Genomic DNA, 27,875 nt, shown 5'->3' on the forward strand with positions numbered 1-27,875 from the left:
CTGGCTCTGTCCATCGGAGGTGGGTGTCCAGCTGTGGCAGAGAGGGAGGGGTGCCGAGATCAGAGCTCCAGGTAGCCTATGAGGATCAGTGTCGCCACGGAGTGACAAAGGACGGTGCCAGGATGTGGGACTGGACAGACTGCTGAGTTCTCCACCATCATGCTTGTGCCTGAAACCAGCAGGCGGAAATGGGCTGAGTGAGCTGGGCCTGGGACCTGCACATCCCTGTCCCACCCTCAGGACAGAATCCAGACCTTTCCTAAGGAGATTCACGGAGGGCTGGCTTCAGGACGGGGAGGTGTTCTCAAGCCCTCCTTCTGCAGTGTTTTGTAGGACCTTTGCTCTTGTTCCCGTGAAAGGAGTGCACTTACCTCAGCCCTCAGGGATGTTTGGGAGTGGGAAGGAGGGGGCAGCAAGGGCAGTTCCAGGGCTACTTTGCACTTGGTTCCTGCCTGCCTGCTTTTTTCCCCCTTGGGGACTGGCTGGGTTGGGGTCTGGCTTGGGTGGGAATGATTCCTGCATCAGGCATCTGGATGGACCCTGATACTCCTGGGGGATAAGGGGAGAGACAGCACCTCCATTCCTCACGATGTGGACTTCTGCCGGGACCCCGTCCCCCCCTGGCCCTGTGGTCCGAATCTGCACCAGGGCATGGCCAATGTCTTCAGGAACCGCAATTTCTATCCAATTCTTGCTGGTGAGGTGGAGCGTGGGAGTCGGGTATAAGTCGTTCTGGTACAGCATCTGTGGGAAGGGGGTTAGCCAGGCAAGAGTTTCCTTACACCAGGACTGATTCTCCTCTTCCCTAGCCCCAGGAATGGGAGGAGCCCATACGGTTCTGGGCCCTCGAGGTCCTGCCTCCTCACCCCTCCCGTTTCCTGTTGACCAGGTCCAGGCTCTTGAACAAGCTCCCCACTGGGAAGAGGAAAGCTTGCAAGCAGCTGAACTGGTTCTGCAGACTCCTTAGACCAGAAGGACCCAGACTTCACCCAGTCCATTGCTGCCCCCTTGAACCCTGTCTTTCCGCAGTCATACCATTTTCTTCTAGTCGCTACTACCTGCTCCCTGAAGAACTGCTCATGGATTTCACGCCTCTCACAATCCCAAACTCTCTGCTTACATCTAACTCAGATCCTTCTGGCTAGAAACTGCAGCTCCCTTGTGTTTGCCAGAAATACAAGTGAGCTCTTCCTCAGCGTTCAGTGCCTGGTTGATCCCTTCCTTACCTTATAGCCTGTGACTGCAGACTCATTTCGGAGCGGGACCACAGGGTCCCACTTAATACTAAGACTGGAGCTCGAGAAAGTCCAGGAGATGTTGCCAGGGGGTCGCCGTGGAGCTGCCAGAGGAGGGAGAGAGTTGGGGAGACTTCCCAATGTTTCCCCACCACTCACCCCCTTGCTTTTAGCCAGCCTTTTTCTAGATGTCTTCCCAAAGCAGTTGGACCCAGAACATTCTGTCACCGCTGCCTGAGAAACACACTCCAACAAAGTTTGGAGAAAAGGGAGGCAATTCAGAGGCCATGAATTCCATTCCCTCGTTATTATTAGACGTGCTGCCTCGTTTCTGTCCTGCCCAGGGCTTGTGGGCTGGAGCATTTGTCTTTCGGGGAAAGAGTGATCCTAGAGGCACCGCCTCCAAAATATACCGCCCAACCCCCACCCAGGCTGACGGACTCACGTGGCTTCACGGTCGTGGCATTGGCGGAAGGGCTGGCAGGCCCAGTGCCGGCCCGGTTGTAGGCCCGCACAGTCACGTGGTACTTGGTGTTGTAGTGTAGGCCGGTGACTAGGGCACTGGTGTCTAGCCCTGCTGTCCTCACTCGGTCAGCAGCTGCTTCTTTGTCCCCGGCTTTCCAGTAGCGGATCTGAAGGGGGCAGGGGTACCCTAGGGTCAGCAGTCAAACCCAGGACCTCGGGGCTACCCTGACCCTGGCTCTGGACACCTGCATCCTGCTCCTTGCTGGTGCTTGTAACTCAGTCTCGGGTCTCAGAACCTAGACACTAGATCATGAGCTCCAAGGGAGCAGGGACAAGTTGGTGTAAGTGGCTGCTCCCTTCTTGGTGCCCAGCAGAGTGCCCAGTCCAACGAGAGAGCTTAATACGTGGGCTGAACGAGGGAGCGGGGGTGTGGGCACTGACTCAACCTAGCGCTGGCCTGCTGAAACCAACCCCATTTAATTAATTCAAGGAATCCCGTGGGGACTCTGTTAAAGGCTATGAAACGCACATTGTACTTGCAAAGTAGTCCCCCAGCCCTCACTCCAGCAAGCTTATGAGGGCTGCGGAGTAAATGCAAACCCATTGTCATAGACCTCGTAACACCAAGGCCTTCTAGATATTCTTCCAAATCAATGGCAGAGTTTGCAGCTATCTCCTCAGTGGGGCTCGCCTAACCCATTGTGCTAAAGCCCAGAGCTGACTCTCCTGAATGGAACTGACAACATCACTAGTATGATGATTCTCCCTTAGACAATGACATTTCCTGCTTGCCCTTCTTTCCCTTCCTCTCGCTTTCTCACTCTCCATCCGCCCCCGCATGTACCCCAGTGTGGAGTCACCAGTGGGCCCAAGTCTTGGGTCAGAAACTGCTGGGCCCAGAGTTCCTCAGGGACAGGATGAGCGGCTGGTACATAGAGGAGGCCATGCTGTTCTCTGCAGCCCTGAGGATGCCAGGCTAACGGGGCTCTGGCATGAAACGGGCAGGCTACGCCCCTTCCAGGACCTACTCCTCCTCCCCTGGGCTCCCACAGCGTCCAGTGCCGGCTCGAGCCAAGCAGTAACTTCAAGGCTGTCCACAGGCATCAGCTAGAGGGGCTTAGCTGAGGTTGCGTCCATGGTGCTGCATAGACTGCGTGCTGTGTGCCTGGTTAGTGAATGAGTGATTCCAGGAGGAGGACTAGCAAGCCATGAGGTGCCCCCGCGCCTTGACCCCCCGACCCCTTCCTCTCCCAGCCCAGGTCAGTGCTCACCTCATACCCCAGGAGGATACCATTCATGTCCTGCCGCACCGGTTCCCAGGTCACGTTCATCTCTGAGGATGAGACCCCTTTGGCCCAGACCTTGGTAGGGGCCACCCTGGGTTCTGAAGACCGACACAGAATGGGTTTGGGTTCCCGGGCACTCCCTGTACCCTACAGAGCAGCTGCCAGCTGGGACTGCCCCCTCTTAGGATTTTATGGAGCCCAGGGTGCAGGGTGCAGAGCATCCCCCGGGGCCCACTTCTCTTTCCAGAGAGCCTCCCTCCTCTAGGCCTGAGGGGAGACGAGGTAGCAAGGGCTAGGAAGGAAGCCAGTGGCTTAGAAGCCAGGTGTCCTCTCCACCCCACCTGCGGAACCTAGCAGGGGTGTGAGGAGCGCTCCCGCACCCTACACCCCGTGGACACGCTGCTGGGGTGGGGATGCCGCATGGGCCCCGGGGTGGCCCACCTTCCTCAGCCGAGTACACAATCGCGGTGAGGCTCTCAGGCCCATCCCCGCGGTGGTTGTAGCTGCGGATCTTGACCTCAAAGGGGGTGTAAGGCCGGACGCTCTCGTTGCTGTAGACGAAGTACTGGGCATCGGCGCCGGGCACCCGCGCGGTCTGCCAGCTAGTGCTGCCCTGCCTGCGGAAGGACAGCAGGTAGCCGAAGCCGTCTCCGTTCTGGTACTCCCGGGACATGGGCTGAGGGGCAAGAGCGTGGCATGGGCGAGGGGCCGCGGCTGCGTTTTCCTGCCCGTCCTCCAGCCCCACCCAGCCTTCACCAAGAGGGGTGGCCCCAGGGCTGCGGTGGTTCCATCCTGCAGTGGGTACCAGGGGAGGGGAGGGACCTTGTCTGCTCTGGAGTCAGGACCGTGCAGTGGCTCTGTCTGGGTCCTCTCTGCATGCTGCTCAACTCCTGAGACGAGTCCCACCAGGTGCGGGTGGGGGTGAGGGTGGGGTAGAACTTGTCCCCCCAGAGAACTGGAGGCATAGCCCTGCCTCTGTCCTTGCAGCTTACCGTCCAGTTGACAATGAGCTCTCCAGGGGCTCCACCGCCTCCTCTGAGACCTGAGGGTGCCACCGAGGGGGCTGTCAGGGCCAAGGGACACAGACAGTTAATGGGCAGTGAGGGAACAAAAGCTCTGAGTCTGAGACCAAAAAGCATCCTAGGACAAGGACACCCTTCCAGTGGGCCCTGGCTACACGCCAATAAAATGGACAACCTAGAAGAAATGGACAAATTCTTAGAAAAGTACAATCTCCCAAGACTGAACCGGAACCAGGGAGAAATAGAAACTATGAACAGATCAATTACCAGTACTGAAATTGAATCAGTAATTTAAAAACTCCCAACAAACAAAAGTCCAGGACCAGATGGCTTCACAGGTGAGTTCTACCAAACATTTAGAGAAGAGTTAACACCTATCCTTCTGAAACTATTCCAATGGGACCTGGTTTTGTCTTTCAAGAGTCCCTCTGGACGTGGGCTTTGGCGTCAAGCAGACCTGAGATCAGATTCCACCTCTGCCACTTACTAGCTGAGTTTCTCTGGACGAGTTACTTAACCTCTCTGAGCCTCTGATTCCCCTCTCTGTAAGATAAGGATAATAATGTTTCTCTCAAAGGCTGTAAGAAGAATAAAATTAAACAAGACAGTGGCTAGCATATACATATAGTATACACTCCATAAATGATCATTATCTTGATCCCTCTTGTTGGTTTAAACTAAGTAGCAGAGACCAACTCTAATTTGCTTTAAATTAAGGGGAATAAATAATTCAGAACTGCAGTTAATCCAAAAAACATTTCTTTTGGGTTACAGGTTGTTTTATTATTTTATTTTTTTATTTTCATGGCAGACTTAATTTCCTAATTGTCTCTAGTATTCAAAAGGCTGATATTAAAACAAGAATGTATTTAATTAGATCGTGAAGCTTGGCAGGGGGTAACTTGGCTGAGGGTTAAAATATTTCTGTAGATGATCCAGCAACTGGACACTTATCACTTCGTTCTGATGATACTTTAGGGCCTTCTCATTTGCAAAGGGCACTTAAACACATTACCCATTTGATCCTGTGAGGTAGGCATTAATATTACCCTTTTCAGAGTGGAAAGATTGAGGCCCAGAGCAGTTAAGTGACTTGCCTGAAGTCACACAGCTAATAAATGTCACAGTTTGAATTTGAACTCAGCTCTTCTGATTTGAAATCTCATCATCTTTCTTCTGCATCATAGCTGTCTTTGTGCTCAACTCCTGGATACTACAGTGAAGGAGACCACTCCTCACCCTTTGACTGTCCAAGAAGTTCAATCAAAGAAAGTGCTCCTTCTGGAATTCTTTACTCAGGAGAGGTACAAGTAAAAAATATTGAATGATTCCAGAAAGAACCTGGAGAGTCAGCATGGGGCACACAGGAAACCATGTTTATGGACACAAAAAGGCAGACCCTCATTACACATTCAGTGGGGCAGGCCTGGGTGGGTATGGAGGGGAGGCAGGTCCTGATTCCATGCTGCTGGTCTCAGGATCCCAGGGCTCTCATTCTGGGCCTTCCCCTTCACCTCTTCCCTTCCTTCCCCACTCAGGTTCTGACACCTACCTGCCTTTCAGGGAGGGTTGTGGGCAGATTGTCTATTCTTCCTGCTCCCAAAGAAACCATCTAAAGAAGGACTTAGAGCACCAGCTGCTTACTTAGTGCCCTGCACAACACACACACACACACACACACACACACACACCTTCCTCATTAACTGATTCCTGCAGCTCGTGCACTTCCAGGGAGTATATCTGCCCATCACCCCATGGTCCTGGGTTCAAGTCCAGGCTCTGCCAGTGTGACCCTTCCTTCACATGGAATGGTTTTTCCATTTTTTAAAAAATTAAACTCTTTACTTTGAGACAATTGTAGATTCACATGCAGTTGTAAGGTTGGCCTATTTTTTTAAATAAGTGGTTTGGACTGGATGGCTTCCAGCCCTGACAGGCTGTGGCCCAAGGCACAGTACGTTGTGCAGTGTTGCGGCCTTGCTCTGACTTGGGTTCCTTTCTCATCTGTTTTGTTAGAGTCCGAAGCCTGGTGAGCAGGGTTGGAACTCCATGTAATTGCTGCTTGCTTGGGGCTCCCTTTAAGGAGGGCTAGGGTCTGTGCCCTGACATTACTTCTCACCCAGGGCTCTGACCTGCTTCCTTGGTCCGGATGTTGCTGGAGGGCCCACTGGGCTCCCCAGTGCCCAGGATGTTGCTGGCTAAGACCCGGAACTCATAATCCATCCAGGGCGTGAGGCCCAGCACCTGGGCGGTCTCGGCGTTGCCCTCGATGTTGGCGGGATCTGCAAGGCACCAGGGAGTCAGTGTTCTGCACTTCATTTACTGATCTAGATGGAAAGGGCAGGGACTGGGTATGAATCACTTTTTTATACCCAGCTCTCACGGTGGTACCCGCTATATTAAGAGTTCAATACCTTTTTCAGGAATGATTGGGAAACTCGTAGACCTCCCTGCCTTGGAGCCTTTGTAAGATGTTGTGTGCATCCCACACCCCCACGAATGTTTTCATTGCCCCATTAATAGTCCTGCCAGTGCTTCAAGGGTGCAGACTGAGTGCCTCCCTCTCCAACTCCCTCCCCATTCTTCTGCCGCCTGTGTGACCATCTTCTCTAATGGCCTGGGAGCTCCCTGCAGGCAGGGGGTCTACACTTGTCCCTCTTCGAAGCTCCAGGCTCAGCCTTGGCCTCTGACCCCCAGCACCCCCCCTCGCCCCCCCTACAGCCAGGCCTAATCAGTACTGACCTGGGTGGGGCCTCACACTTACTGGTCCGAACCTGCTTCCACTTCCCTGCAGGTAGAGTACGAGCTTGCAGGGTGTACTTGGCAATGGGGCTGTGGTTGTCAAAGCCACGGCTCCAGCTGAGCTGGACAGTGGTGTCACCGATGTCTCTCACAACCACGCCTCCTGGGGGACCTGGCGGACCTGCACCAAGAGGTCAGAGCAACAAATTTGAGCCAACCTCCTGCAGGCTCGCTTGGGCTGGTGCAGTACCAAGAGGGAGCAGCAGAGGGCGCAGGAAACATACACCGGGTTGGGAGGGCAAGGAATGGGGGCAGTAGTGAGTGGCAGATGGGGTGTTTTGAGGAGGAAGGATGTGTCCAAGGCTGGAGGGGTCACAGAGGCTCTCTCACAGAGATGTGTATAGATTTCCCAGCATGAGGCTTTGAAACTTCTGGCCTCAGCAAGTTCTCCAGTCTTGGGATGTGTTAGGAGTGGATTTTTTTACAATTTTAGCTTTGGAGAAAGAATATTTTATTCATTTAGGACCTGCGAAGAACCACGGGATGAGTTCAGCTCAACAGACTTGTTAGGAGCCCTTCCCACGGCTTTCAGGGAGAGGTGGGGTTCGTTAGGGAGCGAAGGTCAGAATAGCCCAGCTGGCCTCTGAGGGTGTCACAGTGGGGGTGGGGTGGGAAACCCATCACCTCGGACCAGGACTGTGGCCTCCTTAGATGCACTGTCCACCACCGTCTGGGCCATGCATGTGTACTTCCCACCGTGGCGCAGCTGGGCGTTCAGGATGGTCAGATCCCCAACCGTCTCCTTCTGCACACGCGGGACAGGAAGCGGGGCGGGTCAGAGGAAGCAGCCCTGGCTAGTGCATGAGTCAGGGGACAGGAGGCGGGGCTCAGAGTCCCCTGCTCTGTTACTTCCCCAGACCCCTTGCACCTCGCTCTTCCTCTCTGTTCCGTGGGAGGGATCAGCTAGTCTCTACTTGGTACCACTGGGGATTAAATGACATTTTTTTTTACAGAAGACAGTGATGGTTCAAGTTAATGATATCATCTGCGCTGGGGGGCAGGATAACAAGAGTAGGGGAGTGAGTCTTGCTTGGTGTCTGGAATTCCAGGTTTGACCCTAACCCTCTTCTAAATGCATAGACGTCGGGTGGAATCCGGGGAACTGCCCGTCTAAGGGAGGGTGCTTATGAACCCAGGGATGAGCTTGCCATCATGGCATTCCTGGGGGAAGGGGGAAAAGCTTTGGGGGTGTTGATGGGTCTCGTGGGTCCCCTGTCTGCCCAGAAGGAGGGAGGAGCCCTGGGTTCTCTGGCCTCAGGCCTTACCACACTGGCCCTTCGGTAGTGACCCCCAGGCTTGTCGAAATCGATGGGGAAGTCATCCAGGGTCCAGATGAAGGTGAGGTCCATGGTGGGGTCGTGGGAGGCGTGGCACTGCAGGGTCAGGTTATCTCCCAAGTTGATGTCGGCACTCGAGGGGGCTAGAGTGATCTTGGTTGCATCTACCAAGACAAAGGGCCCCTGAGTGGAAGGGGAGGAAGTAGGCCCAGGCAGGGGCGGCAGGGCAGGGTGAGAGGCTCTGTCTTGAGCCCCAGGAAAGAGAACAGGCAGTGTGGCCAACAGCATCCTGACCTCCCAGCAGCCCTGCGAGTGCGTGAGAGGGAGGCAGGAGCATATCCCGGATGGCGGTGTTTGGGGGCAGTCCCAAGAGAAACCGAATCCTGGGGTAGCCTCAAAACCAAACTAGGGGCTTTCCTGGTGGCGCAGTGGTTGAGAGTCCGCCTGCCGATGCAGGGGACACGGGTTCGTGCCCCGGTCCGGGAAGATCCCCCATGCCACGGAGTGGCTAGGCCCATGAGCCACGGCTGCTGAGCCTGCGCGTCCGGAGCCTGTGCTCCGCAACGGGAGAGGCCACAACAGTGAGAGGCCCGCGTACCGCAAAACAAACAAACAAACTAGGAGGAACATGGGAACACAAGAGCCCAATGGCGAGGAGGGACGGCACCCCGTGGTGGCTGAGTCACCAACCTCAGCCAAACCATGGTCCTTACCTCGCACAGACAGGATGCCCGTGCTGTTGGCTTTGCCCATGAAATTCTCAGCAAAGCAGGTATATTTGCCTTCATCTGACCGACTGATGTTTCTTATGATCAAGGTGCCATCCGGAGTTACAGTCACTCTGCAGCAAGGACAGAGCAGATCTGGCCAACCCAGTGACACACTGTAGTCACGGGAAGGGGACTCACCTCCAGTGAGAGAGAGGGTGAGCAGGAATTGCTCAGGTGGGGTGGGGCTGGTACCTGCTGCTGTTGACCAAAATCTCAGTGCCTTTGCTCCAGAGCACCACGGCCTTCGGAGCTGCCCTGGGCTGACAGGGGATAACGATCTCTCCCCCTCGGGCTGCGGGGATCAGACGCCTTACAGGATTCAGCCTAAAGTCGGGGGCAAGCGCTGGAAGGAAGGGGGAGCGCCCCACAGTCACGCAGGGAATCAAACCAGCACTCGTTGCCCTGGCGTCAGATGTCACCTGGCTACATGTTAAACATTTTATGTTCCCTCTATGGCCAATCCACGAGTGACCCCCTAGCAGCACCACTTCCAAAATAGCCAGGATCCAGCCCCTTCTCATCACCCCCACTGCCACCAGATCTCTGCTGGTTGGCCTTCCTGATTTTGCATTTTCTTTCTACAATCTCTTCTCCACCCAGCTGCCAGGAATATCATTTTAAAAACACAAAACGGACACTCAGAATGAAGTCCAACGCCTCCCAAGGACTCACAAAGGAGTCCCTACCTCTCTGATCACATCTTCCTCCATTTCTTCCCTCACTTATTGTGCTCTATCACCTGGGCCATTTTTTTCCTCTTCTTTTTTTGGTTCCGTGAAGATGACATGATTTTTCCTGCCTCAGGACCTTTGCACTTACTATACATTTCACTTGGAAAGCCCCCAGATCTTCACATGGTTGGTTCACATCCCAAATGCAACTTCTTCAGAGAGGTCTTCCCTGACCATCCCCTCTAACTGGCCCACCTTACCCACAGCACTCTGCGGGATTTTCTTTACTGTATTTTTTATGGCTGTCTGAAATTATCTTATTTAATTGTTTGATTTTGTGTTTATTTGCCCCCCTCTCTCCACTGGATTGTAAGATACTTGAAGGCAGAGACCTTATTTTTCGTGTTCACTTCTTAGGAGGTGTTGAAGAAATATTGGTTGAATGAATGAATGAGTCTTAGTTAAGCCTCACTACAACTGGATGAGGTAGGTACCGTTCTGTCCATTTTACAGGTGAGGAAACAGACTACAAGCTTAAGTCACACATCTGAGGATACTGGACTAGCTGACGTTTACTGGGCGCCTGTTATGTGATGGGCAGGTTCCTTATGCTTTAGCTCTATCATCTCCTTTCATCCCCACAGCAGCTGGATGAGGGCTGGGCTGTTATTGCCCACATTTTATTATTCAAGAAACTGAAACACAAAGAGATTAATAACTTGCCGAAGGTCACACAGGCAAAGGGGCTGCATTAAACCCAAATCTAGCTGATTTGGCTTTCAGTGACTTTTGCCACTTTTTTTTCATGGCGGCAGACATTTCCTTTTCCACGTCAGACGCGGGTCAAGCCAGAGACCCTGTCCTCTGGGAGCTCCATCTAGTGTCTCATCTCCTGTCTTAAATCCCTGAGTTCTACTCAGAAGCTGTTGGAAAACTAAGGAAAACTGCCAGGTGAGCATGTGCATTTAGAAATGCTGCAACTCACAACCCCTAACGCCCCCCACCTGGGTGTCCCCTGGGACGTCCTCTCTCCCTGGGCCCCTTACCTTGCACGGCCAGCTCGGCACTGGCGTAGATGGTGCTGTGCTTGTTCTCCGCCACACACTGGTACATGCCTGAGTCCTCCAGGCTCAGCTTGGAGAATCGCAAGTCTCCGGCCAGCACTTCTACCCGGGCCTGTGCAGAAGATCAGGACCACTGGGTGGGGGCTTATGGGGTGGATGCAGTGGAGACTGGGCTGCCTGGAGGGGGCGCCTGTATGCGCAGTCCTATCCAGGGCCACCTGGAATCCCAGGACGCACAGATTCCCCTGGCCTCCCCGCACGTCTGCACCCGGAAGCCAGAGGGGCAGGTGACACACTCAGGACCACATAGTGCTTTTGTGGCTGAGTTGGGCCTGAACTCAGGTCCCTGGACCCTCCAGACTCTATCCAGTTGACCAGCCTGAGGCCATGTGACTCTGGGATGGAGAGAAGCACCTAGAACTACGCTGTGGCACCCTAATTGGCCCAGAAAGGTTGCCAGTGTGCGGAAGGGGAGGAGATCTGGAGGGTGAGGGAACCAGGTGAGCAGAGGAAGGTGTGCTGGGTGTGTGGAAGGAAGCCCCAGGTCTCCTACCTGGGAGACCAGAGGATCCCCATCCCGAAGCCAGCGCACTGTGGGCCGGGGCTTGCCGGCGGCTGCGCATTCCCAGTGCAGGTTGGAACCGATGTCAGCCTCCATGTCTGAGATCACCTTGAGCCACTCGGGCTGAGCTGCGGGGAGCAAGGGAGAGCAAGGCTGGGGAGGGGCTGGGGAGGAGCTGGGAGGAGCTCCGCGAATTAACTGGACTGGATTTGCAGGGCTGCAGCTCCTGCGCCAGACAGCAGAGGGCGCCAGCCGCATTCCGGGGTGGGGAGAAGCAGGTTCAAGACAACTGGCAGTGCCAGTAACTCTTTTAGCGACTTAAGTCATTCTAATGCTTTCCATGTGCTTTCTGCAACCTTGACTGAAGCTCTGAGCTGACCACAGCACCAGCCTCGTCTGGTCCCATACCCAGTGCACCCCGTGGGCAGGAAAGTTTCAGCAAGGGGCTGCCTAATCTCCTCCCTGACTTCTGGGTCGGCTTCCTCAAGGACAGGGGAAGGCAGGCGGCGAGGGTGTCCGGCTCTGTACCCTGCACGATGATGCGGCCCTGGACGGTGTCGCGGCCCTTGGAGTTCTCCGCCTCACACTCGTAGGTGCCTTCGTCCTCGAAGCCTACGCTGGGGATCTGCAGGGTGGGCTCGGCTGTGGCCCACTGTGGGGACAAGGAGCCATCCACTTTGCGCCACTTGATCCTGGGGACGGGGCTGGCAGGGGAGACAAAGCCAGAGGGGGTGGGCTGAGCTAGGCAGACTCCCTTGTGCCTGCAACTCCTCCCCCAACCCAGGTCCCCTTGAGATGCTGGGCAGGTGGGGACGACGGGGAGGAGGGCCGGGAAGAGACAGAGGGAGAGCGGCCAGGAGAGGAGGAGGGGCCTCTCCCAGGGAGGCTCAGAGCACAGGTGGTCTGTTCCCTGAAGCTGACTTGCCCTCCCTGCCTGACCCCACCCTGCCCTGGCCTCTTCTGGGCCTGCCCTCCACAGCAGCGGCCTGCAACCTGGTTCTTTATGGGTCCCCTTCCTCCTCTCCCCAACAGGGCCTTGCCTCTACTTTTCAAAGGGGATTAAGTTGTTAGTAATCTGTGTACTAAAATGGACTGAGGTATCGGTGAGTCTTACAAGGTAACGCATTACCCTTCATGTGTTTTAAATATGGATTTTCTGGAAGCCCAATAACTGTCCACAAAGCAGGGGGCATCTTGGGTAACCACAGGAGATATGTGAGGGAGGAGGGGACCAATGCACAAATCACATTCTTTCATTCATTCTACAAACATTTATTGAGTACCTGCTATTTGCTTAGCCCTGTTCCAGTGAGTCCTTTTTCTGAGAGAGTAAGAGTTCTATTATACATTTTCTATTTTAAGAGATAACTGTTAGCATCCATAGAATACTTACTAAATACCAGATGCTATTCTAAGCACTGTACATATATTAGTTCATTCAATCCTCATAACAACCCCATGAGGCAGGTACTATTATTATCACCATGTACAAATAGGGAAACTGAGGCACAGAGAGGTCTCCCAGCCAGCAAGTGACAGAGCTAGTAGTTGAACGAGGCAGGCTGGGTTGGGGTCCACGCACCGTGCTACCTGCCCCCAGCCTGGGGTGTTGTATAAGCTGCCTGAGCCTATCATGCACGTTGCTGGGAAGATGTCTCCCCCAGAGGGTTAGTGCTCAGTGAGTGGCGGTTGCTACCCACTGTGGGTCCGGCACTCTGCTAGACCCTGCGAAGGCACCGAGATGACTGAGAGCCGGCCCTGCCTGCCCTCTCCCTGAGGGGCTCTGAGAGGCTGTGCCCTGGCCTGTCTCCTCCCTCCCCCACCACTCACTTCCCGAAGGCGAAGCACTCCAGGGTGACCTGCTGCCCCACCAGCGCATAGGTCTCTGCTGGGAACCGGGCCTTGATGCTGGGGGCAAAGAGCCTGGTGTCTGGGGAGAGAGGGTTCACACATCAGATCCAGATCAGGTGCTCCTGTGCTTAGGATCTCAGCACAACTCAGAGCCCACACTTTCTTGACTCCCTTTCCCCTTGGGGGCATGCAGCAAGGGTCTGAGGCCATGTAGCAGGAAGACCCTGGGGTCCAGCCCCAGACCCTGTGCCCTTTGAGCTGCTCTTCACAACTTCAAAGGGAAGACCCCCTTTCCCAACGCTCCTTGACCCCTTCAGCTCCCTCCTCCTCGCCTTGCCCGCTGACCCTGACCTTCCGCAGCCAGGTTGAGCTGAGCAAACTTGCTGAAGACGCTCTTGGTGGAGAAATCCATGTGGCTTGTGGCCAGGCAGGAGTAGTTGCCCAAGTCTGAGGCATTGGTCCGGGCAATGTACAGGTTCCCTGTGGTCTGGGACACGAAGTGACGCCCATCCGTAGGGATGAAGTTGGGGAACTCGTTGAGGAGCCAGCGGTAGGACAAACCTAGGAATGGGGAGTTTGAGGAAACCGGGGGTGCTGGGCTAATGGAGCAACTCTGGGTAGGACCTCAACGCACTGCTGGGGATCCGTAGACCCTGTCCTGAGAGCCCCTGTGCTCTGAACTGGGGCTGAGGGGAGACCTAGAGGGAAGATGCGACTTTATCTCTGCCTTCAGGGAGTGCTGTCTGCTGGGGAAACAGCCCCTGCCCTTGGGGACCTCCCAGTCTGATGGGGGGGTGGGGCACAGAATCATTTAGAGTTGGGCACCCCGGGATCAGTGCTTCCAAGGGTCACTCACCACCTCTTATTCCATCCCTCTTCTGCTGAGCGGCCAGAAGCCCCTCCTGTGCCCTCTGTCTAACATGGCCCAGGGGCCTGACTCACCTGGGTAGTGGGCGGGTGGGTTACAGGGCAACATCACACCCCAACCTTCGTGGGTTTTCACTGGGTCTCGCTCCTCCTTGGAGAATTCCTGCAGGACTGGAGGTGGAGACCGTGTGCTCAGGCGCTGTCCTCCAAGCCTGCAGGACCCTCCCTTCCCAGCTCAGGCTCCATGGGGAAGTAGTCAACCGCCCTTCTGGACACTTTCCAGCCCTGTCTTCTCTACCCCAAAGCATCCCGGCACCCCGTGGGGCTCACAGCCAAAGCGGAGGACAGCCTCCCTGCTGACGACGGTGCCCACTGGGTTGGAGGCCAGGCACTGGTAGACGCCGGCGTCCTGGGCTTTGGTGGGGTTCATGATGACCAGGTTGCCCCCGACCAGCTGGTGGCGGGAGCCTGGCTCCAGCTTCATCTCGGTGCCATTCATCTTCCACCTGCAGTGGGGGCGGAGAGGGGCTGATGTGACGAAAAATTGCCCACTGCCCAGGGCCTCCCAACACCACTGCGAGGGTCTCACCTGTAGGTGGCCGGAGGGCTGGCCCGGGCACGGCATGCCAGTGTCACCTTTTCCTCGGTGGACTCCTCTGGGAATAGCAGACCGAGGGGCTGGTCTTCAAAGACAGGCCCAAAGGTGGCCGGGGATCCCCAGACTGAGCTCCAAGCTGCAGATGGGGGACACCACCAGAGGTCTCAGGGCCTAGGGGCCAGCTGGAGCCTGGCCTCCAGGGCAGCGCTGTCCAATAGAACTTTCGGCAGTGATGGAAAGGTTCCATTTTCTGCCCTGTCCAGTACAGTAGCTATTTGCCATTAGCCACTGTGCCCCTGAAATATGGCTAGTGCAGCTGAGGAACCAGATTTTAAATTTTATTTAATTATAATTAATTAAACTTTGAATTTCAATAGGTTGGGCAGACCCCATCTAGTCACTTAGTTCAGTCAGTCACCCCTCCTATACTCAGATATTGAGTACCTGCTGTATACTTAGCACTGGGCGAGGCCCTGTGTAGCAAAATGAGTAAGACACAGTCCCTCTTCCTCAAGGAGCTTGCGACCCAGGGAGGAAGACAGAAAACTGACAGTAGGTGAGAGCCATAATAGTGGCTTAGGTTCAAGAGCAGGGACCCTTGGAGTGGAAGCAGTCAGGGGACTCATGGAAGAGCTGACCTGCAGGGTGTGAGATGGGCCTTGAGAGATGCGTGGAAGCCACTGGCTAAAAAGGGGGAGAGAGGAGGTGTGGCCCTGGAGCCTAGTGTTCCTTCTGGGGAGGGCGTCCTGAGAGAACGTGCTCTGGCCCTGGGCCTCTATTAGCTGTTACAGGACCCTTCTAAGCCTCAGCGTCTTCACCTGCGAAATGGAAAGAAGATGAACCCCCCTCCCAGGGTCTGTAGCAGGGTTCAGCTTGACACAGGGTGTGTACTCAGCCACTGTCTCCTGGACCCAAGTGAGGGGGCCGGGTGGGGGTCAGGGGAAGAGGAAGGCTCAGTGGTGGGTGGATGACGTACACGTTGCTTTGGGGCATTTTATAAAATTCCATTGTGACATTTCAAGAAAGAGAGGCCCAGAAAAGGGAGCGACTTGCCCACAGCCACAGGGCAAGCCTGTGGCACGGGCAACTCTAGACCTCGGGTTCCTGAATTTGCTGGGCAGATGGGTATCCCGCATGCAAATGGCATTTTCCTGCCTGGCCCCCTCCCGGGGCAGATGCCTTGCTCTCCATGTCCCCTTGTCCAGGCTCACCGGGGCAGGGTCTGAGAGGCAGAGGGCAGTGTTTCACATCTGCCTCTGTTTGCGGACTGGTGTGGCCGGTCATTCTTTGCCTTTGTGGTGTCAGGCAGGAGCCAGGCCACCCCTAATTGGCTCCTAACCCTCCATGAAGCTGATTTCAGGCCCTCCTTGGTGGGTCGTGGGGGATCCCCATTAACCAATTAGTGCCTGCTCTCCTGGTGCATCCAGCTGTCAGCCCTGGTCCAGGGGTGGGGGTGGGCCCCATGCCACAGCTGAGGCCCAGCCTTGGACCCCTGGGAGTGATGGCAGCTGTCAAGCAGCTCTCCGAATGAGGAAGGAGGCAGGGCTCCCTGAAATGGCATCCCCCATCCGCCCTCCCCACCACCCATCACTGTCCCTCATCGCCGCCCCAGGCCTCGGAGATGGCAGCGCATCCTGTCGGCTGGAGAGCCCAGCTTAATCCTAAGTTAATGATGGTGGTGGAAGGTAGGGACCCCTGCCCCAGCTGGGACTGCCGGGAGGGGAGGGAAAGGAGGGGTAGCGGAGGCAGCCAGGCTGCTGGGAACAACCTTGCATAATAGCAGCTTCCAGTAACTCTGTCTGGATGGTGGGGGGAGGGAGGGGGGCGGATGGTGGCTGAGTGGGCCCGGGGCACACTGATACTTTAAGCTTCCAGAAAAAGCTTTCTCTCCGGCATTCAGCCATATACACACCCTCACCCAATATCCACAGACACATGCTTTCCACCTCTCACGTATACACACTTCCTTATATGCACACAGACATCACACATATATACATACGTGACTCTCTAAGCTACTCCAGATTTACACACATCCGTTCCCATGCACGTATGGCTACAAATGTCCACATATACTTATTTATATCTACATCTGGGCATTCATAATAACAGAATAGATGCTATTTATCGAGGGCTAACTCTTTACCAAATACCATGCTCCACATTTCCTTCTCATAACCTCTTTACAAAGTAGCCAGTGCCATTTTCTCGTTTGGCTAATGTGAAAACTGAGACTTCGAAGGTTGAATCACTTGCCCCAAGTCACACAGAGAAGGAGCAGATCTAGGGGTGTGGACCCTGGCCAGCCTCCCCCCATAGCCAGCGTCCTTAACCACAGGGCTCAGAATTCTTGACTTCAGCTTCCCATCAGGACCATCAGAGATGCTGCTCTATCCTGGAGGTCCCGAATCAGAATCTCTAGGAGTGAGGCCCAGGAATCTAGATTTTAAAAGGGCCTCACGGGCATTCTGAGGAGTGGATAGAGTTGAGAGCCATGTGCTGTGTGTAAGCCCTTCTATACACATTCATCATCCCCCAAATGCAGCATGCCCTCCATGCAACAATAACGCACTCACATCTCCACCCTCTCAAACATCCAGACACACCCTCACTCACCCCACACCTCCCTCTGAAGCTACACACATCCACCCACACATGCACTTTCTCTCTCTCTCTCTCTCTCTCACACACACACACACTCCCAGGGAAAGCCACCCACTCTGTGCTGTCCTTGTTCGGCATCCTCTCTGATTCTCTCCTGATTCCCTATCCTGACAGCTCTGCTCCCCCAAACACAGGTATCAGGATCTCGTGGAGGGAGGAGATTAGGGAGCTGAGACCGTGGAGGGGAAGCCGTGCTGCCCTTCTTTGCACTGGGATGCAGGAATCCAAAGCTGCCTCCCCAGGGTAGGTGCGCAAAGACAGCCAAGAGCTGAGGCCCCTTCCTAGGGGGTGGGAACAGCCATGGGATGTTCCGCTCCTGCCTCTGAGGTTGCTGGAGGTGGCAGACCAGGTCCCGTCTCCCTTGGCCTTCCTGCCTCTCTGGGTCTATGGACCGCGGAGGCTGCACATACTGCTTACCTCAGATGATGGGGTCCCAGCACTGACTGACCCTGAGGGTGGGGAACGTGGAGGAGCCCGGGTACGTCCGCCACTCTCTCTGGGGTGGGTGTCTCCTGCCCCTTGCAGCCTGGGCTCCCCACCCCAGCAGCTCCTCCAGACATGGGGGGCCCTGGCACTGGGAGCTAGGCCTGGACCTGGGGGCCTGGGAGGCTCCCCTATTTCCCAGTAGCCTCACTGACTTGGATGCTGGGTTGGGAGGCGGTTAGAACATAATGAGAACATCTGAAACTATGCCAGTGGAGTCCTTCCCTGGTGAGATGAAGAATTTAAAATGTGCTGGTTGCAGCCTTGCAGGGGCTGTGGGGTGGGGGTGGGGTGGAGCCTGAGGTATAGCTAGAACTCCAGAAGGACATCAGAGGATGGGTACCCTTTCTCCCACGGAGATCTTTAAGGAAAAAAGAAACGTCTATTGATCCGGGCTGAGGGTCAGGGCAGAGAGGCCAAGCAGCGGTTCCAGTAGGCCCCTCTGAGCAGCAGCAGCTGTTGGAAAGTTCCCCCAGCTCAGACAGCCTGGGGCTCCCATACCGCCTCCCTAGCCCACTCTCCAGAATCCAGCCAGCCCGGGCCCCTTGTGCTGCACTGCTCGGTTTTCCGTGCCCTCCTTTTCCTTCTGCCAAACGCCTTCCTCCCCTCTCCCCACTTGAAGCACCCCTGGCGTGAGAGCTTTTGCTTGGGTCCCTCTTGCCTTTTTCCTGGGCCACGCCCTGCTCTGCCTTATCTCTTCCCAGATCCCATTCCACATTTGGTCCATTTGCCAGCCTTCACTGTTGTCCTGAGGAACCCTCCCAGAGTTGTGTGGTCAGGGCACCCTAGAGCAGTACTATCCAATAGAACTTTCCGTGATGATGGAAATATTCTATAAACGGTGCTATCCAATACGGCTATGAGGCCTTGAAATGTGGCTAGTACAACTAAGCAACTAATTTTAAATTTAATCTTGCAGCCTTAAGAGGCTGCAACTCTGGGCTGATGTCATGGAGATCTGGTTGTGCCATAGTCTCGCTGTGTGACCCAGGGCAAGTCCCTCACCCTCTCTGGATCATCTACAATACGACAAAGACTCATTCCCTCTCCTCCTAATCTCAAAGGGAAAGTAAACTCCACAAACAGGAAACTTTTATAAGGAAATGGCCTCAAACTGGAGTGCCACGCAGTGCAGTCAATTATTTCTGTAGTCACATCACTAACATAATAGCAGTGATATAACGCTGTGATCATGCCCGCTAGGCTTCGGAGTCCAGACAAGCCCTCTTACCTGGAGTGGAGACGAGGGCCACAGCGGCCAGCATTAGCAAGTGTGATTTCCTCCTGGCAGGTGTCCCCATGGTGAGCATTCCAGGCAGAAGTGGGGAGCGGAGGAGAGGAGCCTCAGCCCTGCACAGGGAGAGTCTGGCTGGAGGCTGAGAAGGACCTAGGGAGGCAGAAAGGCGGGGGAGGACTCTGAGCTGAGGAGCGCCCCTCCCAGCTCCAGGTACATCTGGGTCAGCGGCGATGCTTTTGCCTCAGCCTGGGGAGAGGCTGAAATTGCTCTCACCCTCCCCAGGGCCCCAGGGGAAGGGGCTTGGCCATTACCAAGGAGCTCTTCCCAGGGCCGAGTGCCTCCTGCTGGCCCCCTGGGAGTCTGGCTCTGCCCTGTACCCTCACCCCACCTCCCGTGCAGCCAGCAGGGTGTTGCTCAGGGAGTGAAAGCAGTGACTAATTGGGAGGCAAGAAGCCAGCGCCTGCTCACCCGGTAATAGCTCTCAGTGCAGGGCCAGAAGAGAGCAGGGCCCGTGCCTGGGTTTGGGGAACTAGTAACATCTTCTAGGAATCGGGCCCGCTTTCCCCTGCCCCGCACACAGCTGCCTGGGTTGGGGGTAATAAGCCCCTCTGGGAGCTGCAGCAAGTCTCTGGGAACCAGCCTGTTTTTCTACCAGTGAGGAGGGGTTTCATTGATTCGCCCACACCCTCTCACCTGGACCCCAGGTAAGGCACTTAGGTACTGTACATGATGGAGCCATAACCTTGGCCCCCTTAGTAAGGTTTCCCAACCAGATGGGCTAGTGGGCCTGGACAGGCCTTCTGGGCCGAAAGAGTTAACGCAGCTCCTAGAGGAGCCTCCCTCTTGCCGAGATGAGCGGAGATTTGGTTAAATCCTGGAGCCCTGAAGAACCTGCTCCCTGGGGGGCACCGAGAGCAAATCAGAGCCCCCCTCCGTCAGTCTGAGAGAGGGGGGCCTCATCCTGGGGGGAGAGCAGGTCCAGCCTTCCACCAACTCCCCATCTCCATGCTGTCCTGCCCAGTTTGGGGTGGGGGGAGTGTGGAATCTCAGGGGCCTGCTTCTTGGTTATCAGACTGAGTCTGGGTCACTGGGCTCCCAGGCTACTGGGAGCCAGATCGCCCTGCTGCATATTCCGCTCCTCCGCCCTGCTACCTGCTTTGCAGAAAACTAAGAGCAGAAGGAGGGGATCTAAGGTTGAGGGAGAGAGCCCGGCTGGGGGCTCTTCCACTAACTGGCTTCAAGACCCATGCCATCTCTGGGCCTCAGCGTCCTCATCTGTAAAATGGGTGCTCTCTAGCGTCTCTTCCAGCTCTGAGACTGTGATTCTCCCAGAGTGCAGGGTGGCCGAGGGCCTGGGAACGCTGCCCCCGGGTGGGAGTGGGGAGGTGGAGATGGCAGGCTGCTGATGACCTGAGTCTGCCTCTAGGGCCAGTGCAGAGTCCGAAGACCGGTGCAAGCTCAGGATCTCCCGGCCTCACTGTGGGCTCTATTCCCCAGGAAACAGAGGGCTCCCAAATGCCCTTAAACCTCAATATTGATCACCACCACCCGTTCCTGCCTTCCCAACAGCCACAGCTGGCACCGAAGGGGCAGGCGGGGGGTGGGGGGAAGAGAGGGGAGAAGTGGGCCCAGGGCCCGTCAGGGAGGATATAGGCTGAGAAGTTTGGTGTTCCGATTCGAGTGGCGGAAGTGGTGTTTAAACAGATGGCACTCCCTCCCCCGCCCCAGCTCCAGCCTCATACCCACCTCCCTGTGTCAGGAAGGGGGCCAGGTGCCACCTCTCCACCTGTCCCTCCCTATCCTTGCCACTTTCAGTTCCAGGCTTGAACCCAGAGGTTCAGCACTTCCAGCCCGTCCAACACGCCCCCAGCACCCTCAGCGCAGAATAGGTATCACTTGTGTGTTGTACTTAACTGCTTGAGAACAGCTGTGATTGTGTGCCTCCACGTCACATGCTCACACTCACACTCACACAGTGGGCTGACCAGTCTTCAGTGCTGCCCAAGGGCAACCCCAGGGCACACACACACACACACACCCCTCATACTCCCTCTCACACAAATTGTCTCTCACTCACACACTCCCTCCCTCTCTGTCATACACACATACACTCTCACACATGCTCTCAGTTTACTGGGGTCAGCAGGGTGCTTAGCCATGGAAGAATCTAGAAGCAGGACCCTGGATGGTACACAAATGCAGGAAGCTGTCCTCATGATAGGGAGCCACTGGGGCACTGGGAACCACAACAGGCGTTGGAATCGATGGACAGGAGTTGGTGACCTTGGCTTCATCTCCTAACAGTGTTGGGAGCTTGGACAAGTTCTCTCCCCTGGTGGACCTCAGTTTTCTCATCTGCGCAGTGGAGATCGTAACACTTCCTTTGCAGAGCTGTTCTGAGTGTGGAGTGAGGTACAGAGTGCCCTGCAGAGGCAGTCTTGGGGCTGTTTGGACTTGCCTTCGGGTAGCGGTGGGGATAGGGGCGTGGAGAGAAGATGGGGCACCAGGCCCCCTCCCCACTTCAGCCAGAGCAACTCCACTTATACTTGCTTTATCTGCTGGACTTCCCTCTGAGGTTCCCTTTACTCAAAGGTTTCCGCAGCTCCGAAGAGTTTGAAAACACCCCTTTGGCACAGGTGTGCCCCGTCCGGAGCCTGGCACAGAGAAGGTGCTCAGTCATCGTTTGCTTCCTGCCCTTTGTCTGCCTGCCAGTCTTGAGAGCTCAGCGAGGGGGTAGGGTGTGGGCTCGGGGAGACAGGCACTTATCCTGAGTGTGTCCGAGCAAAACGGAAACAGACGGGCAGGGACCTGCGGCCGGGGCTGGAGACTCCAGGGACGAGTCTGCTGCTGCCCGTCTGCTGTTGCCCACCAGCAGTGCTGGAGAGAGTGGGGTGGGTGTGCGTGTGTGCGTGTGTACGCATGTATGTGATGTTTGTGCGTATCTGTGTGTTCTGTCTCTATGTCCCTGTGTACATGTGTGGTCTGGTCTTGTGTCTCTGTGTATATGCATGTGTCTGTGTATGAGTATATCTGGTCTTTGTGTATTGAATATATGCCTCTGTGTGTGTGTGTATCTGTGTGTCTGTGTCTGTGTCCCAGCCCTGCCTTGTTTCCCGGTGATCTACCAGGAGCCCTGCACCCTGGACCATTCACCTCCACCCCACAGTGGTCAGAATTATCTGTTATCTCTCTTACCATAAGTAATTACCATACATCATGGATAATACAATCCCTCTGTTCATCCTAAACTTCGATTTAATCCTGGACTTTTATCAGTCACTTCTGGACTCAAGGGCCCTGGGCACCCCCTGGGGCCTGAGACCTGCAGCCTCAGAGGAGACATGGGTTGGGGCGGGGCTGGTACCAGGAAGCACCTAGGGTTGCCCTCGGGGAGCATTAGAGGCTGATCAACGCCATCAGATGTGCATTGAGCCAAGCCCGCTCTGTGCTAAGGCCTTGGGTGAACGCACATCCCCACCCCCCAGAGCTTGGGTCAAAGGTTGGAGCTTATTTCCTCCCTGGCACGAGGCAGTTGGCACGCAGCCTTGCCCTGCGCCCATTCCCACTGCGTATCTAACACCGTGTGCCAGGCATTGTGCTAAGTGCTGGGGAGGCAGGAATAAAAACACCGCCTTTGCTGAGCTCCCTGCCCAGCTGAGTGCAGCAGGGGATGTGCTCACGAGCTGCATGGGCCAGTCGTCTCCCCATACCATCTGCCCTGTGACACATTCTAGAATAGCCAGGATGGAGGAGGCCTTTTTGTCAAGTGCAAGGCCGGCGTGGAGCTATGCCAGGCCTAGAGCTGGCCCTGTGGACCCTGAGCCAGCCAGGCCTGGCCCCGGCCAGCTGCCCTGGTGCAGGGGTGCAGGCACAGGCTGGTACAGGCGGACACAGGCTGTCACCATCCGGGGCCGGTCCTGGGAGAACGTGGGGGGCTCCTAGGCTGCTTGGGGTTCCGGGAGACCAGGGAGAGCTGGCCGAATTGCCGGGCCCAGGAGACAAAGGGCCCGGAGGACAGCTGGGGATGGAAGGCTGTGAGCTGGACTCCAGGGTTTGCTGGCTGAGGGCCCTTGCACAGAGGCAGTCAGAAAATGAAAGACACACTCCACCCAAGTGCTTTCCCTTGGGGTACTGAGCTCCTGGCCCCCAGCCTGTCTCTCCTTCCCCCTGGACAATGGAGATTTGAGCAGCTTTGGGATGGGTGGTGGTAGGAAAAGAAGGAGTTTGGAGCCCATTTGAGGGCAGAGACTAAGTGACTTGTTGTAAGCTGACAGGTATTATAGGAGCCCCTCGTGTCCCCACCGTGCTCCACCTAGCAGCACAGCACGCTGGCTTAGTGGGGTGGGCTCTTGCGTTGACAGACCTGACACTTACTAGCCAGTGTAACCTTAGTATAACTAACCAGCGTAACCCCAGTTATTACGTTCATTCCTTAACCTCTCTGAGCCTCAGTCTCCATCTGCAAAATGGGGATGAGAGGGGTAGTACCCACCTCCCGGGACCCCTGTGAGGTCAGCACAATTCCTAGCCCATAGTAAGCGCTTGAGAAAGATCAGAGCTCATCACTGAGAACCGTCATGGGCCTCGAGCACGGACCCCAGCACACCGAGGGCCACACAAGTGTGTCGACAGACACTGTGCCCGGCTGTGGGTCGGGCTCACTTCCACACAGTCGCGACATTCGGGCCAGGCTCACATGTGTCGAGAACGCTGAGAGTCTCCCAAAGACTCCCTGGGCTGTACCCCACAGGCGTGGCGGGCCTGGGCCAGCACCGGCGGGCATGCCGTTCCAGACAAGGCACAAGGACACACAGAGACACGTCCAGACACCACGTGTGCAGGAGAGCACCTGGCTCGGACACCCACGCGGGCCCCCCCAAACAGGTGCTCAACCTCAGCCACTGCACCTCCTGCATGTGGGGTGTACGATGGGAGGGGGACTCTGCCTATGAAAGGAATTGCCACCTGGGACGGGACCACTGTCTTCCGGGAAGGTCTGAGCCATGCCCACACCCCCCGGAAGGATGGGGTGTCTTCAGTGGCCTGGTGGGCCCGCGTGCCTGGTGGCAGGAGCTGGCAGGAAGAGGACTGCAGTTGAGAGGCTCGGTGCGGGCGGGGCTGGTGCCCTGAGCTGGAGGAGGTCCTCCGGGCATATTTGGGTGGGATAGGGACCTTCTCAGTCCCCACTGGGGGACAGGGACTGCTTGGTGACAGGGCAGCCTTGCAGCTGGGTCCCTCCCCAGCCTGCTCTGTGTGCTCCCTCTCCTCCCACCCCTCGGTGTTCTCTGCAGCCTCTTTGTATTCGCAGCTGGTTCCCTGAGGCCCCAGCCCTGGCACTGCCGTGCCCTCGGGGGAGAGCTGTGACTCCCAGGCTCGTGGGTTTGCCTGAGCTTTCAGCACGGGGCCGGGGAAGTCCGGCCCTTGATCTGCAGCCGGGAGTCTTTGGCCCTTCTGTCCCCACCCTCTCCACTGAAGAGACCCCTCAAAGTGGGGAGTGGGCAGAAGGGGAGAGCCTTGCATTCTCCTGGGAGGACCTGGGGGCGGGCAAGTAGCACCCAGACTCGAGGTTTCCCTACTTGCCTGCCTACTCCGTGTGGGGTCTGGGGGCAGAACGAGTGAGGGCTTTGGGAGGGGGGCCCTTTTGAGACATCAGGCATAGGAGCGATTGTTTCAACTTGGTTCAGAAGATCCAAATCGGGAAGAAATTACTGGAGCAATTTTGCATGTCCCCTCATCTCTGCTGAGAGGTGACTCCCTCTAATTCCTGGACGGCTGGTTCAGAACCAAGCCTGGTCGAGGTGGGTTTGAACTTGCTCCTCCCCTCAGGCTAGTTTCCACTCTAGGGCCCAAATTAACTGTACCTGTTGGGTTGCACCGCAGGAAGGCCACCCTTCAGCCAGAGCCAGTGTCGGGAGCCTTTTGGTCTATGAGGTCGGTGGACATTGAGAGGATGTGGGCTAGGCTGGAGAAGACCCAGCAGGTTTCATCTGGATGTGTGCCCCAAGTGTGGGGTGGGGCTCATCAGATAAAGATGCTGAGGTGCACTTGGGTTTGCACATGCTCTGGGATAGAGTGTGTTCAGTTTTGGGTGAGAATGTCACACACTTTTGCTTTTGTTTGCATCCTCTCTGGGTAAACAAGGAAACATGGGCTCATTTTGCATCAGGAGAACTCATTAAACCCATGGAAGTACTTCTTTACTCCAGGACAGTTACCATTGGGGCACAGAACCCATGGGAACTCCCATGAATGTTCCAAGTTAGCAAAGTCCTGGGGGGTTTGGTCTAGATTAGGGAGGTCCGGAAGGTTGAGAGGTGGTCAGCATGCAGGAGGGAGAGAAAAGGATGTCTGTCTTCTTATGGATTCCTGAGTCACCTCCCCCTGTACCATTTGCAAGAGGATAACCTGAGGCTGGGAGAAATTAACAGGTCACCTAGCCCAAACTCTACTTCTAGGCAGAACTGTCTCTAAGCTTGGACGGACCCCAGTTCTCCACACCCTCACAGAGTCATTGGAAAGGAGGTTGCCCTACTTCCTCATGGCACGTCTTCCTGGTGAGGAAGTGTCTCCTGCAGTCTAGCTTCAATCCCTCCTGCTTCACTGGCATATCTTTTGCTCTAGTTCTTCTTTCCCTGTGTATCAGTCCTCAGCCCTGTGGTTCCAACCTCAGGCATAAATGTGTGTAGATAAGCTTTCTCACAAACATTTGGCTGAAGATGTTTCTGGGAGGTGGGGCACAGTGCATTCTCCAAACCACCCCAAAGGTATTGCTTCCCTGATGGCCTTAAAGTCAGAGAGGATACCTTGGGGGTACCTCCTTCTTTGTACTTACTCCTGAGGAGCAAGTGTGGTCAGTTGGTCAGAGACAATGTGTGCAACCATCCCGTTGAGCACACTTCTTCAGAGGCCCATCCCACACGTGTCTCTATTGGAACAACTGCTGGCAGAGAAGGTGCTGGAATGGAGTTGCATAAGGAGTGAAATCTGGCAGGGGGAACGGTGCGGGGTAGGTGGAGGAGTGCATTCGACCAGGAAGGGAATGCGAGGAGAGAGCTTGGCCGGGTGGGGCATAGAAGACGCGTGGGGAGTAAGAGAGAGCGAGAGCAGGGGACACCTTTCCTAGGGCAGTGCACCCCTGCTCCCCTCACTGCTCATGGTGAGCCCCAGAAGGACAGGTGGATCTTGGGTGACTTTGATGCCGTGGGCTCTGCGGCCCCTCCCTGTCTGTCTCACCTCCCACCTCCCTCTTGCCGGCTGGCAACTCCTGATAGATCTCATGGGAAATTAGGAAGAACTTTGACCTTGTGGTCAAAGCCTTCCTTGAGTGGTCCTGCAGCCTGGCTAGAAGGGGTTAACTTGGGGCACCCTGGGGAAGGGCATGGATGCTGTTGTGTCTAAGGGAAGAACTCCCTCCCCCCGAGGACAGGAGTCAGGGCACCATCTCCCTGCTCCACCTCCAGCCTCTCCCACAGGTTCCGGTGGCTCCGTCTGGTTCCCTGAGTGCAACTGGGAGGCGGGGCCTCAGAGGCTAAGTGGAGGTAGGGGCTCTCCAGGCAGGAGGTTGGGAGAGGAGCCTGAGACTGCTGCCCAGAGTGATGTCAGATCACCGACCTCCTGGGTTATTTGGGCTCTTCCTCCTACTGCTTCCCTTTGAGCAGAAGAGAAAGGATGCCAGCTGGAATGGGAAGGGAGTTTGGGGCCTTGGGGAGTCAGGCTGAAAGGAAAGGGTGATAAGAGTCTGACCAGTTGCAGGCTGGACATGAAGTGGGGGAAGTTAAGGGCAGGAAACCTGGGGGCTAAAAAACCTGCCCTTCTCCAGGGCAGGGGCTGTGGGTACTCACAGTTCACTCCATCCTGGTCTGTCTAGATTCCCAAACCTCCAAACAACCTTGACTGACAACTTTTCCTCCTGGGATACAGGCTCAGCCCCCAGTGCTCTGTGGCTGAAGGGTCCCTGGCTTTTTCCCTGTGTAGGGTCAGGACCCTCCTTCCACAGGCACTGTCTTAGCTCACCCCACTCCTTGCCTCCCAGACCTGGGAATCCCTCCTGGAGAAGGTGATGGGATTCATCTCTGGGCACTGGCTGGGGCTGCTTCCCCCACCACTGGCTATTATGTAAGCCCTACAGTGCTGGACAGAAGGATTGCCCTCTCTTTCTAGACCCCCTAAATGGTACCCCTCCCCCTTCTAGCCTAGCCCCTTTCCCCACTGGAAAGCCAAACTTCTGCAAATCCTTTCTTCCCACCGGTGAGGCTGAGGGGGAGGGATCCGAGGAGAAGATAAGGTTGGGGAGGGGGGAAGGGATGTGACTTGCCTCAGTTTCTCCTCCCTATGTCCCCGCTCCAGGACAGGGCTTTGCCCAAACTTGTGCTCCAGTCTCTCCTTGTCTCCCACAGCCTTCCCCTCTGCCGAACAGAAGCAAGACTTTGCAAAGAGGTCACCCTGCACAGGCAGACCCAGGGGGACCTCAAGTCTGGGCAGTCAGGCTCAATTCCTTCTAGGGATATCTGGGCGCAGGTCAGGGTCTGGGACTTGTCCTCATGGAGAGTCAAGCCCTGGACCAGGGGTGTGGGGCAGGCCCATAGCCTCTGCCCTCTCCGGAGGCAGTTGTTGCTACCAGCCTGTGGCTTGAATTCCTGGACACACTGCTGGGGTCCAGGTTCCGGGCCAGGCTTGGCCTGCTAGGGCCCTGAAGGATGCCACCCACGTAGGGCGGAGGGCATCTCCAGTCCTGGTGGCCCCTGTGGGGCTGGGGTGAGAAGTCAGACTGGCCCCTGCCAGCCAGCTGGGGTTCCTGCCCTGTCCCTGCCCCCTCCCAAGTTGCCAGGAAACTGAACGCGGAGCCCCTGCCCACAGCAGCGCCCTGGGAAGCCCCAGGACTGGAGGAGACAAAAGCGGTTGGCACCTACCTGGGCTGAAAGAAGGGTGTTGGCTGGGGTAGGTGGACGCTGCTCATAGCCCCCTGGGCCGCCCTCCTCTCCTCCCGGCTCGCTTCAGCCTCAGCTGATCCCTGCTGTCCTG

The 27,875-nt window shown here is 56.0% G+C and overlaps 1 protein-coding gene across 1 annotated transcript; it reads right to left on the bottom strand.

Annotated features, from left to right (window-relative positions):
• Positions 1–59: 59 nt before the first annotated feature.
• Positions 60–27,875, bottom strand: CNTN2 (contactin 2; the record flags this gene model as incomplete). Its single annotated transcript, XM_082670043.1, has 23 exons — positions 27,764–27,875; positions 18,849–19,004; positions 14,462–14,606; positions 14,203–14,378; positions 13,948–14,043; positions 13,357–13,566; positions 12,985–13,084; positions 11,683–11,858; positions 11,146–11,282; positions 10,575–10,704; positions 9,050–9,200; positions 8,801–8,928; positions 8,076–8,251; positions 7,435–7,555; positions 6,773–6,931; positions 6,141–6,290; positions 3,979–4,049; positions 3,428–3,662; positions 2,972–3,084; positions 1,681–1,867; positions 1,227–1,339; positions 576–744; positions 60–169 (listed from the first exon to the last, which is right to left on the bottom strand). The coding sequence occupies exons 2-23, from the start codon at positions 18,925–18,927 to the stop codon at positions 60–62; spliced, it is 3,132 nt and encodes a 1,043-aa protein (XP_082526169.1). The 5' UTR covers positions 18,928–19,004; positions 27,764–27,875.

This window comes from Grampus griseus (genome assembly GCF_964374135.1).
Source record: "Grampus griseus genome assembly, chromosome: 1".
Taxonomy (NCBI): Eukaryota; Metazoa; Chordata; class Mammalia; order Artiodactyla; family Delphinidae; genus Grampus; species Grampus griseus.